Source organism: Nicotiana sylvestris, chromosome 7 (genome assembly GCF_000393655.2).
Source record: "Nicotiana sylvestris chromosome 7, ASM39365v2, whole genome shotgun sequence".
In the NCBI taxonomy this organism is placed as follows: Eukaryota; Viridiplantae; Streptophyta; class Magnoliopsida; order Solanales; family Solanaceae; genus Nicotiana; species Nicotiana sylvestris.
In genome coordinates this window covers 11,608,279-11,627,543 of record NC_091063.1, presented here as the reverse complement: position 1 = coordinate 11,627,543, position 19,265 = coordinate 11,608,279, and the positions used below count along the sequence as shown (strand labels likewise).

At 31.7% G+C, this 19,265-nt stretch overlaps 1 protein-coding gene across 1 annotated transcript; it reads right to left on the bottom strand.

The window, feature by feature from the left end:
• Window positions 1–8,102: 8,102 nt before the first annotated feature.
• Window positions 8,103–14,758, bottom strand: LOC104250096 (gamma aminobutyrate transaminase 1, mitochondrial). Its single transcript, XM_009806648.2, has 18 exons — window positions 14,505–14,758; window positions 12,994–13,127; window positions 12,673–12,757; window positions 12,523–12,595; window positions 11,353–11,450; window positions 11,145–11,237; window positions 10,781–10,854; window positions 10,649–10,687; window positions 10,472–10,560; window positions 10,313–10,389; window positions 10,152–10,226; window positions 9,743–9,874; window positions 9,576–9,663; window positions 9,412–9,490; window positions 9,045–9,135; window positions 8,882–8,960; window positions 8,686–8,801; window positions 8,103–8,505 (listed from the first exon to the last, which is right to left on the bottom strand). The coding sequence occupies exons 1-18, from the start codon at window positions 14,559–14,561 to the stop codon at window positions 8,434–8,436; spliced, it is 1,551 nt and encodes a 516-aa protein (XP_009804950.1). The 5' UTR covers window positions 14,562–14,758; the 3' UTR covers window positions 8,103–8,433.
• Window positions 14,759–19,265: the final 4,507 nt, after the last annotated feature.

The following is a 19,265-nucleotide window of genomic DNA, read 5'->3' as shown; positions in this document are numbered from 1 at the left end:
AAATTCAAACTCATTTGACGTTTTAAAATCAAAATCTAATAATATGATGCTTTCACAAACTTTTTAACGTCTCTTGTAATATTAAATATGGGTTAAAATTTTATCCAATCAAACACTACTACATAAATTAAAATATCGAGATATTTGGTTAGTTCAACATTCAAAAGTATTAGAAAATTCAAAGATTTCATGAATGGTGACTAAATTTCAGCTTTAATTTGCAATGGTGTTTGTGAAATGTTTATCGGGCATTCTATTTGATATAAATTAAAAAAATATATAGTAATATATCTTTTGATTTGGTAGCGTTAACGGAAAACCTTATAAAACACCATAATCAACTCCTTGCCACTTTTATCATCGAAATTTGAAATGTGATACCAAAATCAAAATTTGCATTACTATAATTATGCTCCAATTAGAAACTAATTGAAATTCTCATTAATCTGTTATAGGAACTATTGTTATGATTTTAAATTTCAACCAAACATTTTTTAATGTGTTTCCTTAAGCTAATATTAAAATTATATTCTAAAAAAGAACCTGCACTCTTCATGCTTTTCTTTTTCGTTATTATAGAACCGTCCCTCCTTAGAAAAGTTAAAAAGAAGAGGTTGATAATCATTCTGTATCATTCACATTATTTTTTTAATTGGAGTTCAAAAAATAAAATAATAAGGTTAATTCTGTCAATACAAAAAGATTAGGCAAAGTTCTCTTTTTGAAGGTGAGGTGGTGACGGCCACTTGATGACCGGCCAAACCGCCCTTTCCTAGCTAGTCTTCTGTCCCTACGATGAAGACATTTTCTTTTTCCTTTTTGGATTACCAAATATTTTCAGGCCCTCAGCTGCTATGCTTTACAGCACCCACATTTCTGTTAATTACTCATCTTCCCCCTTTGATTCCTCATTTTATGTCTTTTACATCCATCTTACATGGTAATGAAACCATTAGCAGTAACTATACTGTGTACTGTTGTTAGGTAAAATTTTATATATATATCTCGAATTTCATTGTCTTTTCTTCATATTTTTTCTTCATATTTTAATTTCTTTGTACATGGTTGTGAAACCATTAGCAATGGCAGAGCCACCTTTAAACAACAATTTATTGCAAATTCCACTGTAGTTAATACATACATATATATATTAAAAAAAATTACTTCTTCATGTATTTTTTTTATATCTATTTTAATTGACTCGGTGAAAATTCTGATTTTTCCATTGATCATTTGTAATAGACAAATGAATAGAAATTGATTTCTTGATCCCAGCTTATGCAAACAACAAAAATAATGGTTTGCTTATGGGACAATTTTTAGTTAATCGAACTATCTATATGGAATATTAGATGAAATGTCTAATCCATTTCCTCATCTTCTTCCTTGAAATGGGTCTTTTTTTTAAGATGGTTTGTTCGTATTACGTTGTACACATGAATCTAGATTTTACAGTATAGAAGATGGCAAATATGTAGCATATTAGAATTGAAAAGCCAAACATTACATACCTGAGATACCTTAAATTTTTGAAATAGCCAAGATATACTATCAATCTATCATGATACCTTCAGAACCTCAGAATTTGCCTATTGATCAAGTACTCTAAGGGGTCGTTTGGCAGGAGACTAGGATGTATTAGAAAAAATAATGCAAACACTATTTTTGTATATTACTAATCCCTTGTTTGGTATATTTTTTCAACTTATGTATAACTAATACATAGCAAATCATGGTATTAACAATGCACGAGTTTCTAATATTTGCATAAATATTGTTAAAGACATAATTGCCCCTCAAACCTATTCCAAGTACTTTTCCCATATTTTGGAGGATATTTTTGCAAACAATTTTTTTTTTTTAAGAAATTATGCAATGCTTTTAATACACCAAACTAAACAGTGGATAAGGCATAATTTTAGCATAACTAATGTCACCATAACTAAGCCCAACATTACTAAAACACCATATTCAGTACTATTCTTATACCTCTTACCAAACGACCATCAAGAGAGTATAATTATACAAATACAATTAGTGGCATTTTAGATGTAAGAATAAACGGAAATACATTAATCAATCATATTGATAGCACGTTGATATCTTTATTGCTCACATTGTAACGTCCAGTCTAAATGGTACGTAGCCAAGCTAATTAAGCTTCTTAATTATTGGTCATAACTCTTTTCACGATAATAGCAAAACTCGTACTAGAAAGAATCACATCTCTCCTCAATAATACTAACAAGTACCTGCCAAAAATTGTATCCTTATTTTTTCTTTGATTTCATTTTTATGTCGTGGCCATGTTAGTTGGAATGTCACTCTTTTCTCACCCTTTTATACCCATCGTAAATTTGCATTTCATAATTATAGTACTCGTTGCATATCTGGCTTCAAACGAAACAAATCTTAGACATATGATTTAATTCCTTAACTTTAATATGTCTTCCACAATTAGCTACAGTACGGTAGGGCAAAACAAATTTTATGTCCGAATCATTTTAGCCTCTCTTCTCGCATCTTGTCCTCTATATGGGCCAAAGAAGTACCGGAGAGAGATGATTAGGCAAGACATGGTGATGCTTCAGCTTGCTGAGAACATGACCCTTGATAGAAGGGTGTGGAGGTCGAGAATTAGGGTAGAATGTTAGATAGTCGAAGTTTTCTTTGTCCATACCAGTAGTATTAGTTTTAGTCTTATATTTTCATAGTTGTAGATTTCTATTACTGTTTGTTGTTTCTTTCGCTTTGATTTTCTTATAACTTGATAGCTGGTGTTATTACTTGTTGCTACTGCTTCTTTTTTCGTCTTTTTTTTTAGCCGAGGTCTACCAGAAATACAGGGGCGGCTCAAGCATATGGGACGCCAAAGGCCAAAGCTTAATATGAAGCCTAAATTTTTAAAAGAAAATTATAAGAAATATTTTTATTTGAAGTATATTCTTCTAACTTTTTGAGATATAAAGTTGTTAATAATCTTTTTTACAATCGATTTTCTGTTATAATTCCTTTTCAATTGATAATATAATACTCATTTAATTTTTCTTGAGATATTGTTTATCTTAGATAAGATTATAGAGAAATAGAAGTATAGAACTATTGGAAGTTTAAAAGTATTGTTGAACACTTGAACTAATGAAATATTGGCGAAAGAAGGTGAGTAAAAATATCAAAGAGAAAGACAGAAAATATGTAAGGGTTTCTGAAATATAAAGAGTTTGGAAAAAAGAAAGATTGACCTGAACAAATTAACGATGAGAGTAAATATTTTAATGGAGTAAGAAGTGGAAAATTAAAACCTTGGAAAAATTATTTATCTACCTATTTTTAAGCAAGTCAAATTATTACTTTATTTATATATCTAAAAAGTTTTTTTATATATTAAAAACTCTACTTTTGTATTGAAAGTACTAATATTATTTTTTAAATACCTATGAACCTATTATTTTTAAAAAATAGTTTCTTACACGCTTAATACCTTTTTAAAAAATATTTATAAAAAGAACATCAATTTTTTGTTTATTCCATAAATAGCAATTTTTCTTGCAATACTAGCATAGATTAAATATTATGCATAACATTAATGTGTAAACACAAGGCTATTTTTATCCTTATTAATGAGTAAAATTTTAGAATGTTTCAAAAAATATAATTAGAATAATTAATGTGGATATAATATATTATATTAATATTATATTGTAAACATAATAAAATTATACTGAAATTATACAATTGAAATATTTGGGGAGTTTATTTAAGTGAATCATATTTGAAATGATACAGTGTGTATAAATATTATATTAAAATTATACTGTAAATGTCAAAAAAATATAAAAATTATATTGCGAATATAATAAATTATACTAAAAGTATACAATAAATATAATAAATTATACTGAAATTATATTGTGAATATAATAAATTATACGAAAATTATATTGTGGTACACTGGTACTCGTGAAAGTTATCTATGGTCCTATGGGGAGTGAATCGAATCATACTGAAATTATACTGATGGATATTTCGAAGACAAAAGTATATAAAAGTTTTATACCTAAACACAATTAGAAAAACAGAATATACCAAGGATTTTTAATTGTATTTATGTTATGGAATAGATTGGTTTCAAGAGAAAAAATAGGGAAAGATATTAAACAGCTTTTTAAACATCTTGATTTTCGCTGAGTAGAATTGAATGAAATCTTCTATATATATAAATATTTTACTGCCATATCGTTAATTATTAATTAATGCTAATCTTTTGTATTATGTTTTTAGTAGGGTGCTATTAATGAAAGTCTCCCTTTAAAAAATGGGGCCCCTAAATTTGGGGGCCTAAGGCAAATGCCTCACTACATATAACATTGGAGTCGGCACTGCAGAAATAGCCATTCTACCTTCTCAAGATAGGGGTAAGGTCTGCGCACACAATACCCTTCTCATGCTCTACTTATTGTTGTTGTTGTAATTTGTCCTGAACACTACCAATGGGTTCTTTTTGTTTCCGGAATAGGTTTTGGTTTGTTTCAAAAATATTATACAATATCAGCAACAACAACAATAATTAGGTCTTAATTCTAAGTTAGTTGGAGTCGGAAAATAAATTTACACTATTTGTCAATTTACCGCGATCCTCCTATTTTATAGGGTCTTAGGACGGTATACAGGCGGAGTTTTTCGAAATAATTAAACGATTGACTTTAGTAAAAAGTATCTTTACACAAATAGCCGGCCGGATTTACTGTTTTTTTTAGTCGGTTTATACAGATTATATACACATTTATATATGAATTATACATGTATTATGCATTTGCCTCCTATTTTTTGTTTTTATTTTGAATGGGCGGCTATTTTGATTAATTCTTCGGAGTAAAATGGACAAAAAAATATTTAGAGAAAATACATGGAGTTAAATGAATATACGGTCTGAAAGAAAGAAAAAAAAAATCAGCTCTGTGACTAAATCATAGCCGGCCAAAGTGAACTTAGACCAGTGGTTCAACATTAGAGTTGAATTTCTGGAAAGTTTGTTAAATGGTCAAATTGATCCCCAAAAAAATGCAAGTTGCCAACTACGGCCGCTGCCAATTAGCTGGAATTTATTGCATAGAAAAGACCATAGTCAAAGAAAAATTCTAATTGTTAAAGTCATTAAATTTGTCTTAAACATAAAATATAAGAAATTTTTCGCATGCAACAACTTCGATTATTGTCATTAGAAATACAAATTTAAGAATTAAGAATGTCAATTCTTAATTATATTTCATGGTAATAGCATGCGACATGCTAAACCTCAATATTTCTTTCATTTCAAAGGACTGTCTAATGTTACAAAATAACTTTTTTTTATTCATTGCAAGCTACAAATTTAGTCTATTTTAGTCGATAAGGAAGAAAATTTATGCATTTGTTTTTGGAGTTTATTTTGAAACTAAAATCACAAGACAATCTTTTGCATAAGAACTTATTTAGATGCTAATCAACTCGTGGAACAAAAATAAATTAGAAGGAGAATGCGTCAACCAAGATTCTCAGCCCCCACCCTACCCACCCCCAAAAAAACCACGACGGAGCTAGTAGCCCAGTTACGGATTTGGAAGAATTCATTAACTTTTGTTCAAACAATGTATTTATTTTTAGAAATTCATTAAATATATTCAAATATTATTTAGATCCCAATTATTAAAACTTAAATTCATCATTTCAAAATCCAGAACTCATAATGTCGAAATTCTGGTCGGCCTCTGCCCCCACCCCACCACCAACTCATATGGTCAAAGTGAATAAGAAAAGAGGAAAGAAATGTATGTCTTTGTCTAGAATGTTAGGTTGGTTAAAGAATATAGACGAGTTGTTTGAAGTTGAAAGTAGGTGTTTAGGTAAAAGAAAGCACAAATCTAAGAAGAAAAGTTTTGTTTACATATATTCTAATTAATTAGAAATGGTTTCAATTTATCAGTTAGCTTACTAGTTAATAAGTTTCCTAATAGAAATCAAAAATGATTCATCAAAGAGCTATAGCCTCTTTAATGTTCTTAACTTTTTTATATACGAGGAATCTTGAAACTTTTGTGTCCTCAGTTTCAAAAGTCGAGTTTCTCTATAAGAATTTTTTATGGTATTTTGTAAGATTAGATAGCAAGAAGAGGAAGAAAAATTCTAAATTAGGAAAAATATTCACCATTTTTTGTGCCCCATAGTAAGTCAATGAAATATTAGGGCCAAGCTGCCGAGGCATGCTACACAATCCTTCCCTTTTTGTCTTCTGCGCTTCACTTTCAAACAATCACTTGCATTTGAAATGAGATCACATAAATTCTCGGCCGAATTCAATAGTTACTTTTTTTATAACTGATATATATAAATTATACATTGATTATATATCATTATATTATTTTATATATTTATCAGTTATTTTTAATTTAAGGGATTAAGTTGACAGCTATTTAATTTAAGATCTTGGCCTATAAGGAAGAGACTAAAGCCTCTCAAGTTAGTTTACTTTTCGAGAAGGGGAGTTTCCAAAAAAATGCTACAAATATGTTTCAAATTTTTTTCTCAAAAACTAATCCATGACACAACTTTTTAAGAGTTTAACTTCTATACATGATAGTATAAAAGCACTCTAATTTATCAGGTCACATAAAAGGTAATTACATGTCACTTGCAAAATAAAATAAGACAATATATTTATGACAATCCGTGAAGACTAGTAAAAGAAATGATCAAGATTTACCTATTACAACAAATTAAATAAATTATAGTGTGAAATATATGAACTAAATCCTTCCAAGATTAATGCCAAAACCAAATCGAAGCAGCACGTTGACTTAGTGATTCCAAAAAATATGATTCCTTGATTAAGAATTTGTATGGTCTTTTGAACCAGGTTTATTGTTTAGTTTGTCACCTTACAAGTAGTGCACTAAAAATTGTTTACCCATGTAATAGTTAGAGAAATATAATCATGGAAACTCCCACTTATACTTATTTATAAGTAGTTTATTACAAAAATTAATCAATTTATTAAATATTACTAATATTAGCCAAATATTATTAATATTAGTCAATTGCCTATTTGTAGCCAAAACAAGGTCAAATTTTTGCTTTTTTTTGAGTGGGTGTTACTAGAATAGATTGGGTACATCTTAAAGAGTTTGAATCTCAGTTTTGGGATGATTTGGCGGAGTTTTGAGCTGGTTTAAATTGAAAATTCGAAGTAAAAGATGAAATATGAAAAACAAATTATATGCATATCACACTGTGTATCATTTTTGTATCACATATGTAATATATTTGTATCAAATGTGTATCATGTGTTTATCCATGTATACATGTATGTGTAATACATGCGTGATACATGTTTAATACATGTATCACAGAAGAAATTTTTGAACTCGATTTTAACTACGAATTTTGATACCAAATCAGCTCCAACCTTCTTCAAAAATTGTATATTGACTCATCTACATGGTTTCAATAAATTTCAACAATACCCATTGAAAAAAGTTCTTTTTTTGCTTAGATTTTTAGAATCTTGTATATATATATATATATATATATTGTATTTCATCACCTTGTTTGCTACCTCATCCATGGAATTTTATATATTTTGTATTTCATCACATTGTTTGCTACCTCATCCATGGAATTTTCTTTCCATCTTGCATCTGATGTTGCTGATCACACTTAAAAATATGGAAGGAAATCTTTGAGTGTAATTTTTGGAGAGAAAGAACCTTATTTATTTAAGTTTTTAATTTTATGTGCTTGGCTAATTTTAGTAAATCTATGATTAATGGCTAAAGGTTGGTAAATTAAAACTTATTTGGGACATTTATGTAAAAATCCCATATAATTAATGTCCAAAAGATTGGGACGACTCTTGATAACAAGTGAAGTTTGGGCCACTCCCAAGTCATTATCCAACCTTATCAACTCATTTAGATGATATCTTATTAATGTCGACCAGAACACACACAAAAACTTATCCTTGTAAACGATTATTTCAGAGGTAATATCATGAGATATTATTGTTATAAATTTTATTTATGTTAACTTACTTCATGTCAATTACTCAACATACAAGCTCGAACATATAAAACTTAAAAGTTAACAAGCATATGTATTAAAATTACGATAATACTTGGCCGCATTTGATACAAACTACCTTGGGAAAGTTTTGTAATACAGTATCTTGAATGACAACTGGTGAAAGGGATAGCCATCTTCATTTATGGATCAAAAGCTGGAATTTTACTGCAAACAAAATTACAATCCAAAGAAAGAGAAGAGGAGCAACTTGGACTTAAAATTATATTTCTTACTTCATTCATTCTGGACATTTTACAGTATAGCCAAGACATTTTGGTTTTAATTGTGCTTGTATATCTGTTTTTTTCGCCATCATCAAGCTTTTTCTGTCAACTATTACTTCTGAGACTTGAGTTCTTCCACCCTCTTTTCAGTTTCCTTTAATGCTTTCCCATAGATGCTAATCAACTGCACAAAGGAGAATGGTTTTACAGCTTTTCAGATTTCATGAGATGGTTTATATTTACAACAAGATAAGAAACAATAACAGAGAAGGGCAGCTGCAACATCAATCAGCAAAGCTATCAACAAGAAATACACACGAAGACGCACACAAATTTATATATTAAATACAAGGCATAAACATACCTCATCAACTTCTTCCGGAGTCACTATAAATGGAGGAGACATCATTATGGTATCACCAGCAACACGCACCAACATACCATTCTTCTCACACTGTGCTCCAAAATATGTACCAATACCTGAGCATCAATGAGCAGTTTGAATGAGCTAAGAGTTAAATACGGCCTTTGATTGAAGAGCCAATGAAGAAATTACATACCCCATTCAGGAGGGAAAGGATCATTGGGAGATTTGTTATTGGCAAACTCCGTTGCAAGGATCAAACCAGTTCCCCTAATCTACAGAAAAGTAAGAGGGAAGCGAATGAATAACTATTCGTTAGGAAGTTATGACACCACTTTTATATAAGTGATTAATTCTACCTCTCCGACTATGGGACTGTCAGAAAATGCCTTCAGACCTTCTTGGAACTTTGGGGATATTCTACTTACTTTCTCAACCATATTTCGTTCCCTGAAATAATTTGAACATTTTCAGAGCTTTAGCACTAGCTAAGTACAATTGCTAATCTGGGGAAGTACAGTTTTAACATATATTCTTGATTTTCATGCTCAATGCCTACGTACTAAACTGCAGAGCTGTCAGCAATCGTAATGCTACAATAAGCAGACTGTACTAGCAGATAAGTCAATTGCAAGTTACAAATAACGGCAACAAATTATAAGCACATGTTCATACAATCCTAAACTGGCAGGAAGAAAGTTGAAAGGCAATTTGAAGCATACGTACTTGTAGATCTTAAGAGCTTCCAATGCCACCGCGCATGACACAGGATGCCCAGAATAAGTGAATCCATGAGAAAAGGAACCTAGTTCCAGAAAAACTTTCAGTGCTTCGACTAACAGACAAAAAGGAAATGATTTGTTATGCTATCAAACTAATAGTAAGCTCACCAAGTTTATTGCTTTGAGAATATATTACATCAGAAACTTCAGGGCTTACAAGGACAGCTCCAATTGGCATATATGCAGAAGAAAGAGCCTGAAAAACAATTCAGGAAAGAAAATTTATAATCCAGATATAAGTTGGGATAGCCGAGATAGGATGTTGTTTAATCTACCTTGGCTAGGGAGACAAGATCGGGTTTGATGTTATACTTGTCACAGCCAAACATTGTTCCAAGCCTCCCAAAGGCACATATGACCTCATCCGCTATGAAAAGAATGTCATATTTCTTCACTACAGCTTGGATCTATAAAAGAAAGGGAGAAATTGCTGTTTCAGTTGTATATAAGCATAATCTGTAGGAATTAAAAAATATAATTGCAAAAATCCAAAAACTGCAAGGAATAAATAGCTGATTGCCTTCATTCTTCAGAATCACACAATAGAAGAGCTCTTACATCCTAGATTGAGCATTGCATGCCGCATTTTAAGTAGTAATGCGAAAAACTAGCAATGCAATAGCAAACAGCTTCCTCCCGCAAGAATGAAAAGGAACGGATAAAAGGCCACAAAAAAAAAACTACCTTGTCAAAATAAGTTGCTGGAGGAGGTATGACACCTCCTGCCCCCATGACTGGTTCAGCAATGAAAGCAGCTATCTGAGGTGAAAAAGTAAATTAATCAGCAATAAATCACCCCCAATGCAGAAACTAAGCAGCAGTGAGTTAAAGTTGACAGAAGTTACTGTTTCAGGCCCCTCTTTGAGGATAAGATCTTCCAGATTTTTAGCCAACCTGGTTGAGAACTCCTCCTCCGTCTCACCTGGCCGGTACATTTCAACAAAAATGGTATATTACACCATAAGAACAGGACAAACCTAGAGCCAGTAAGAATAAGTAATAACCTGGCAGATGATAGCGCCAATAATGAGGGCAGTCAGTGTGCAGTACAAATGGAGCAGGAAGATCAAATTTTTGATGCAGTGCAGGAAGACTGCAAAAGAAAGTATTAGCCAAACAGATACTTGAAACACAAAAACAAATCTCAGCGATTTGATGTCCAATAGTGTTTATTATATTACCCAGTGAGACTGGCAGAAATAAGAGTTGAACCGTGATATCTGTACAATCGAATGAGCAAAAACATTATGTAAGCTTAAAGAAAAAAGGGACAGAAAACCAAAAAAGAATAAACAGTTGAGGTATCAGATTACGCTTTTGCTCGAGCAATAAATTTCTTTTTGTTTGGCCTTCCAAGAGCATTGTTGTAATACCATACCAGCTTCACCTACAGTTGAGGTAAAAGGGGTACATATTATCCGCATATACTTCTTCAGATAAAATCCTGCTATTGGTTATGACACTTCTACACAAAAAAGAAAATCTCAAGGCAACTATTGCATTCATTTTCATTGAATACAGAACTGCCACATGCCCAAAAAAAAAGAGCAAAATGTCCAATGCTCTTTCACTATCCCCAAGACTATGGACTGTTCTGATGGTTAGCAAGTGTTTTAAGAAAAAACCTGAGCTGCAGCTAGAATATATAATTATGTGTTTGAAGGCAATAAGCAAAACCTGGGTATCATTGGCTTCTGATCCGCTATTTGTAAAAAATGCTTTCGCCATTTTATTTGCAGTAAACATATCCAGAAGCTCCTTCGCAAGATCCTGTATATTTCAAAGTGCAATCAGCCTGAGATCCAAGTAAAACTTCAAAACCAAATTCCGACATCACTGAGATTTTCCTTTTCCATGTAAGGACATTGCTCAGTGTTTGCCATACCAAAGAAGGTTTTGTAGTACGGTTCCAAAATGAATGGTAAAAGGGCAATGTGTTCAATTGCTTAGTGGCAGCATCAACAAGGCGAGGCTCGTTTCCCCCTACAAGAATATTTAAGTTGTTTAAAAAAGTGTAGACATGTTCCAGATACATCATGAATAAAAACTCATTACAAAGTTCCATAGCTGTCAAGAATTAGCCATTGTCTAATAAACAAGTTCTAAACTGTTTTTGTTTAAGCATACTTGAGCAATCACATAAAAGTCTAAGGCCCTTCTGGGGCCTCTCCAGTTTTGAGAATTTGGACCGCCCACTAGACTATCACAGTTCAACATGTGACACGTTGAACAGTAGAGATATAATATGGCATACTTGTTGCAATTGTACAGCAGTGATAGATCTTTCCACTTTCTTTAGAAAATTAGTTTGCAGCAATGGAATAACAACTTCTACAACTGATACATTGAGTAGACAGGATAACGGCCTCCCAACTGAATATAACGTCGTCGAGTATTTCCCAAGATAAAAAAGTTAAGAGATTTAAAAGCAAATATCCAGTTAACTGTAGCAATGTGACAAACACAGAGCTACATCACAAATATGAAACACGAATAGACCTAACACAATTTTCTGAAAGGATGGAAAGTCCATTTCCCAAAATGGACGTATGGAACTATAATTATCCCTTAAAATTCATAAATCTAAACAACTCAGACTAAATTATTTTCTTATACTTGGATAATGAAAAAAAAAAGCTTTTACCAAGATTAAAACAGTTACGAGTTTTCCTTAATGGTAACCTTACAATATATGGTTCAAGCTGTCATCCTCCAACACGTTTCAAATGCAACAAAATCCGGATAACAGAGTAAACATTGACTACAAAACAAACTGAAGATGCACAACAATTTCATTAATGGAGTTAAACATCAATTTAAAACAAATTGCTTGGTGTTATGATCATGATGCAATTACTTATTCTCATTACCGAAAAGAATTAGCAGCTAAATCGTGTAAGAAAAATATCTGGCATAATGAGTGAAAACTTAAGCTTGTCAATGTCTGGCTAGAGAGTTAACCAAACAGCAAAACTTACTTGAAAGATATACATATTAAAACATTTGGAGAAAGAAGGGTGCACACCAAAGACTTAAAAAAAGGGATCTTACGTACCTAATGCTGTGCACCACAAACCAGCTAGAGTATCAAGATACTTTCTCCCTTTTATGTCATAGACATAGGATCCCTATGACAAATTTTAAAAATTGGTAAGGAAAAAAAACGTTTTCTCAAGTTAACATCCAAAGTAGCCATAAATCTAACCTCAGACTTCTCAATAATCAAAGGATCCACATCAGTACTTTGCCACCCAGCAGTGAAGGGTGCCAACATATCATGACCCTTAAACCTGCAAAAATGGAGATGTATTGGTTAATGAAAAATATACGTACTTCGTAGGTGCACGCCTTATATGTCAACTGAGTGAAATATATTCAGATATATACTGAAATTTATTCAGAGATAATCACACATGGCTTAATATACTACACATGAAGAAATGGCAAGTTAAATTGGTAATGACTGTCCACAGACATGGGAGGTGAAAAAAGAAATCAAGTGGTAAGAAAGAGAAACAGAATTTACCCTCTATTATCAGTTGATGGAATATCATTTTGCAAAGATGCCTGTGTACTATTATATCTAGCCTGTGTTGAATTCCGAACTATATGCTCCTGTAAACTGCTGACAGCTGGAATATGTTTTGCATGGAAACTACCCTACAAAGCCAGATTAATTAGAACAGAAACAACATAATGGCAAGTCGAAAAACAAAAACAATACTGCTTCATGGAACTAAATTTACTTAGTCTTCGAAATCTGACATCTAAGAACAAGTCTAAGAGATTTAGCCCCTGCACAGTGCTAAACCTATTTTTGTGTAAGGCTCGTTACTTTTTTTATACCTCTTACCAGGGTTTTCCCCTATACATCAATAAAATCATACTTATAAAAAAAATATTATAGCAGAAAATGAACTTAAAAACACCAGAAAAGTGCCTCAGGAAACTTCATTCCCGTATAATCCAACATTACATTTTGACATAGAGTCTCTGCATAGTGCAGACTGTAAATTCTTAAAAAATGATCGAATGAAAAACTCCTCTGTGCAATACATTCTTTTCCTTGATTTTCTCAAGTCTGTGTAAAGCCAACGCTTGTGCTCAGACAATTCACCAAAATGTGAATCAATAGATGGTGATGCTCCAAATGCAATTTCGACAGCCACTGCTCAGTTGTATATCATAGTTGAATGTTTCAGATTAAGCAACAGGCTGTTCAAGAGACAGTCAATCAAACACCATGAAAGAGTTTATTGATCTTTTGGTTTGTCCACAATCGGTTGCCCTCTGATTAATTTCACTATTCTTCAGCAGAAAGGTGATCAACCCAAGGCTAGAAAACAACTAAAAGAATTCTCAGCTTAAGATCATCCTAAATAAAATTTAAAAAAAAGGGCAGCCCGGTGCACTAAACTCCCACTATGTGCGGCGACCTGGGAAGAGTCGGACCAGAAGGGTCTATTCTATGCAGCCTTACCCTGCATTTCTGCAAGAGGCTGTTTCCACGGCTTGAACCCGTGACCTCCTGGTCACATGTCAACAAAGAAGAACCTGAAAACAGTGACTTGATGACAGCTCCTAAAAACATACTACAAGTTATTATGTAAAATTGAATGTATCAATCAGTTCCAACTCCAAAAAGCTTAGCTTATACTTGAGCAGAGGCACTCCTTTTTTTCTTTTCTTTTTTGATAACAGTGTATTTTCCAGATCAATTTTCGTTTTCTCATTTATGATATCTGAGAATGAGAAAAGACAAAATGAAGCTCCGTATTATCATTCTCTGTCCCAATAAATCAACCTCGGCTGTCTCATTCTCTATTTAACAAGCTTCTGTATAAAATCAAAAATAAAACTTATAGCCACTTTCAACTCAAAACAAATCCACTAGAAATGCCAAAAACACATAACAAACAGACAAAATGATGATTCAACAAAGAAACTCATTAACTTTACACAAGAAAACTAATACATAAAATAAAGCTTGAAAAAAAAAACGGAATTTCATAATTAATAAACGTTAAAAAAACAAACCTGGGCGGTGATAGCTGCTTTAACCGTGGATCGAAGCAAACGAGAAATCATGGCCATTTATATGATTCTTCAATACCTTTGGAATCAAACTAATATAAAATAAAAATAAATTAAAAAAAAAAAAGCACCTTTCTCTTTCTGTCTCAAAGCTTTAGTATATGCGTTAGAATATGGCCATTTATGCAAAAGTTGTAAGAAAAGATTGAAGCTGCAAAGATAGAAAGAAATGAGAGGAGCAAAAGAAAGAGAAAATTGATAAAGTTGACGACTCAGTGATGACACAACTCCAATCAATAATGAGTCATCTAATATAAAAATAATATACGAAAATATCTTTTTACTTTAAAAAAAACAAAAAAGTAATTTTATTTCTGGGTTAAACTGAAGGTGTGCTATATTTGGGGGGAAGCTAAAGGTTGAATAAACAAGTGAGGGAAACTTCTGGTACATTGCATTTGGGCACCAATTATTTGAATACTTTATTTGTCATGTATACTGAAAGTAATTATTTTCAAATACTTGCAAATTTAAAAATTAAGAGAGAATTAATAATTTTTTCTAACTTTTCCCTTAGCAATAATTATTCCTATAATTAATAGGCATATAAATAGACAAAGATTAAAGAATTAATAGGAAAATATATTAGTCAATTTACACACTTAATTAATCTTTTCATAAAAATTGTGTAAAACCTTATCATGACAAATAAATTGGAACGATGGGAACAAATAGTTTTTATTTAATTTTTATAATAATTAAATTTACTATATCATGTAAGATGCAAGTAGAAGGTAATATGAATGTCGTTGAAGTACGCAAAAGCCGGCCCAAATATCATCACTAGCAAAAAAAATCCATGAATGCATTTAAATTAAAAAAAGAAAAGGAAAAAAAGGAAAAGGAGGAAAGGGAAATTTCTGGTTTGGAGAAAAAAAAAAGGTTTAAAACTCTTGTCACTGAGAATAAAATTAAAAACTCTATTTATGTCCAATCAAAAAGTGGTAAATGTAACAATTTTAGTTGGGAGATAGGAGAATAATTATTTGACAATGATGTCCGATGTTCATTTGGCCAAGTTGTGGGAAGAAAAAGGCCATGACTTCTGTAATCAATTATCATTGCCATGTAATCTTTAAAATTTATAGCATTTAACTTATTATATTTTTAAAGTTATAAATTTATATAACTTATTATATTTTTAAAGTTATAAATTTATATTTATAATTTATTAAAATATTAATAAATTTTTATATATAAATTTATAATTCGCATGGGAAATACTGCCGAATCCGCCCCTGAATGCCATGCCACTAGCCCTCGGGACATTGGCCGAAATTTTGACTTATCCGCCAGATCCAAAAAAAGAATCAAACTAGTCAAAGGCAAACACAAATTTGAACTCTCTCACTAACACGTCCAGGCAAAGTTAAGCAAGAACACGCAATCTTCATCGTATTCCGCTCCTCTCCATTATATTTTCTCTTCATTTTCTCGTCTATCGGAAAAGTCTCGCTATCCCTTGGGTAGGGGTAAGATCTGCATATACAATACTCTTCCTAGACCCAACTAGTGAGATTTTACTGGATCGTTATTGTTGTTCCTCAAACATTAAGAATAATATGAATTAATTCAGAGGCGAAGTTAAGATTTGAACCTTATGGGTTCAAAATTGAAATTATTTTAAAATATTAGGCTCCAAATACACAATTTGTACATATTCATTAGATTTCTTGATATAAATACAAGATTTGACGAAAAACTATTTGATTTAACCGAACCCGCAACTCACACTATGGCTCCGCCATGGGCGGATCACACCCCTTTACAATTGGGTAGCATGGCACTCGCTAAGGTGATAAAAAATTTATATACCTATATTGAAATTTTCTTAAATTAGGTTAAATATCTGATCCTACCACCCGCAACTGTAAATTAGACAATGTGACATGACTGGTAGATCTTTTTTAAAACTTTTCTTGTGTGTAAAACTCTAGTTGGAAATTGATCACGCCCAACTCTAGTCCTAAAAAGGATAAGCATGCGCTGCAAATATAATCCGGTCTAAAAGTTTGGAGTCGAATCTCACAGAGAACTCAGGCTTTGCTACAACTGTTCAATATCACTAAGAAGTCAAGCTCGAATAATTTCTAAATTATAAATATTAAGATTCTTATGCCTAATTAATTAACTAACAAAATTAAAATAGTAAATTAATAACTAAAGACATTAAGAGTTGGAGACTAAATTAAGGAGTTCTAGAGTTATGATTTTTTCAATTGTCGAAATCTTTCCCGCTACGTCTTCTATAATTTCGCCTAAGTATTCTCTACCGATCGTGAGTACTTTAGGTGTCGTAGCTCTCTCTCGAGCACCTACCACAATTTATTAGACGTATCCTCTCGAACTATGCTAATTGGCACTAATTCATCGCTCACTACGATCACACCAAGGTTTCATTATCTCTAATCATCCCTTTAAACCCTCCGCATTGATCTATCATACATTAGGAGTGATGTTGTTCAACAATTACCTAAATGTGTACTTTCTCTCGAGCAATATACACACTAAAGAGGCACAGTCAATTGATGGCCATTCAATCAACAGCAATAAACACGTAGTTAAACAAGTAGAGAAATCCAACGGCTCAATTATATAAAAATGTCACAAGAATTTATCCTACAAAAAGTTCCATCAAAACCCTAGATAACAAATTAGCTATTCATAATAATATGCAAAATTACAATACTAGAATACATAACCAATAATAAAAATAAAAAGAAGGAAGTGAAAAACTCGTAGAAGAATTCTCCGCCTTGCTCCTAGCATGTTCTTGCCTCCTTGGGTCGAATACCCTCTCCAAAAACGTCTCTCCCTCAAAAGTAAGTTTAAGGACTATTTATATGGGGTAGGGTTTGATTAGGGCGAAATAATATAATCCAAATTCGGAACAGCCTTTTCAGGTTAGCTCGTTCATTCTCTCGTGCGCACTCGAGAGTGAACGAGCAAAGTTCTTCTCCTTTTCTTTTCCTTCAAAGTTTCTCGTGCTCTTCCATGCCTTTTTGCCATAATCCGTTGTTTTTTCTCAAGCTTTTCCTTAGCTAGCTCGTTCACTCTCTCGTGTACACGCGAGAATGAACGAGCAAAGTTCTTCTTTTATCTTTTGGTCCCGAATCAACTTCTTTTGCTCACTTTTCGTCCAACTTGCTCGTACACACAAGAATGTACGTAATGAGCATAATTCACTACAAAAACTCAGGTAACTTATGTAACTACACAAGTTATGAGATGAAAGTACACCGAAAATATACATTTTTGGCCGTTTATCAGAAATTATCTTGAACCTTGTCCGACTTTCCCTTTTCGTGTGCTTTTTCTTTCTTTTTTGGCTACCTCCCAATTTTATTTATCGTTTCATTATTTTTGTATTTTTCTTTCTTTATTCTATCTTTTTTTTAAGGGATCTTTATTCTATCATTTATATATGGTCTCTAACGAGAACAATAAAAAAAAGAGACCCCAACACTATAAAATTCTATAAAATAAGCATTCCTCTTAATCTCAAATTTATGAGTTTTATTCTTTCATATCCGAAAAATTTAAGTCTTAATGGGAATTTTCGATTGAGATCAAATTTTTTTCATCTTTTTTTGTTATATCATAAAAATTTGTGTTATTCTATGGTTATTAAATATAATTCAAATCTCTTTACTATTAAATTATGACAAAAATTTCGTAAGCATTGCGTAAAAAATATGAGATTTATGATTTTGATTTTTGAGAATGTGCTTCTAGTTTATTTAATTCTATACTTGTGGGATATAATTTATCTATTAAAGATATTTTTAAAAAATTTCTTATTCTGCTTGATGTAGTTTCCTTATTGAAGATGTTATTTTGTGTAAATTTATTTTTAATATATAAAAAAAGATGTAATTTCTTAGTGAAAATATTAATTTTACTTGTGTTGTTATAATTAAGGTATGATTCCTTATTTAAAAAATCGAATAAATATTCCTAACAAATTTCATATTAGTCATTACAAGGTATACATTAAAAGAAATTATGGTACCGACCACTTTCAAATCTTAGATCCGTCTCTGGGTTGTGCCCCTGATTACTATTGAAAAAGAATTTTTTAATACAGAGTGAAATTACAGTACAAGGAGCAAATTTCAAACATTCAATCAAACCAATAAACAATATCTCAATATTCCAAGTTTAAAAAAGAAGGTTATATTAATCTTTATATTCACTTACTATATTATATAAAGATTATAGCTAGTGCGACCTTTACTCTTTATATATGGATATATAGTATGGATATGAACCGACAATTATTCGCAAAAATAGGCTGAGTCAATATATTTCAAATAGTAATCAAAATAAAAAATCCCGAGATGTGCTATTTGAAGTGAAATAATTGGAAAATATGCCTATAACAAGTACTTGAACAGTTGCAATAGACTACAAGTAGGAGTCCGGAACCAAATTGTGGTTCTTTTGGACTCAAAGAACCTATTTACTCTAAAAACAAATAACAATTGAATTTATATGTGATTTTAAGGACACGTGATTTTACTTGGCACAAACTGAGGAAAACGTAAATTGATATCGAAATTGACTGTAAAGGAACAAATGCAAACCAAACTAATCAAATAGCCTTGGCCATTGAATTCGATCACCCTTAAACCAAGTGAAGATTCAGTTGATACAAGAATAAAGTAACAAGATAATGAAAACTAGAGAAAGATAATATATTGA

Bases quoted from the DNA above. Each gene is read 5' to 3' on its own strand.
- LOC104250096 (XM_009806648.2), bottom strand. From the start codon at position 14,561: ATGGCCATGATTTCTCGTTTGCTTCGATCCACGGTTAAAGCAGCTATC. The intron at 11,238-11,352 runs GTATGGCAAACA...TGAAATATACAG, and splicing joins GTACTACAAAACCTTCTTTG to GATCTTGCGAAGGAGCTTCT. The intron at 10,227-10,312 runs GTAACTTCTGTC...TTTTCACCTCAG, and splicing joins TCAAAGAGGGGCCTGAAACA to ATAGCTGCTTTCATTGCTGA.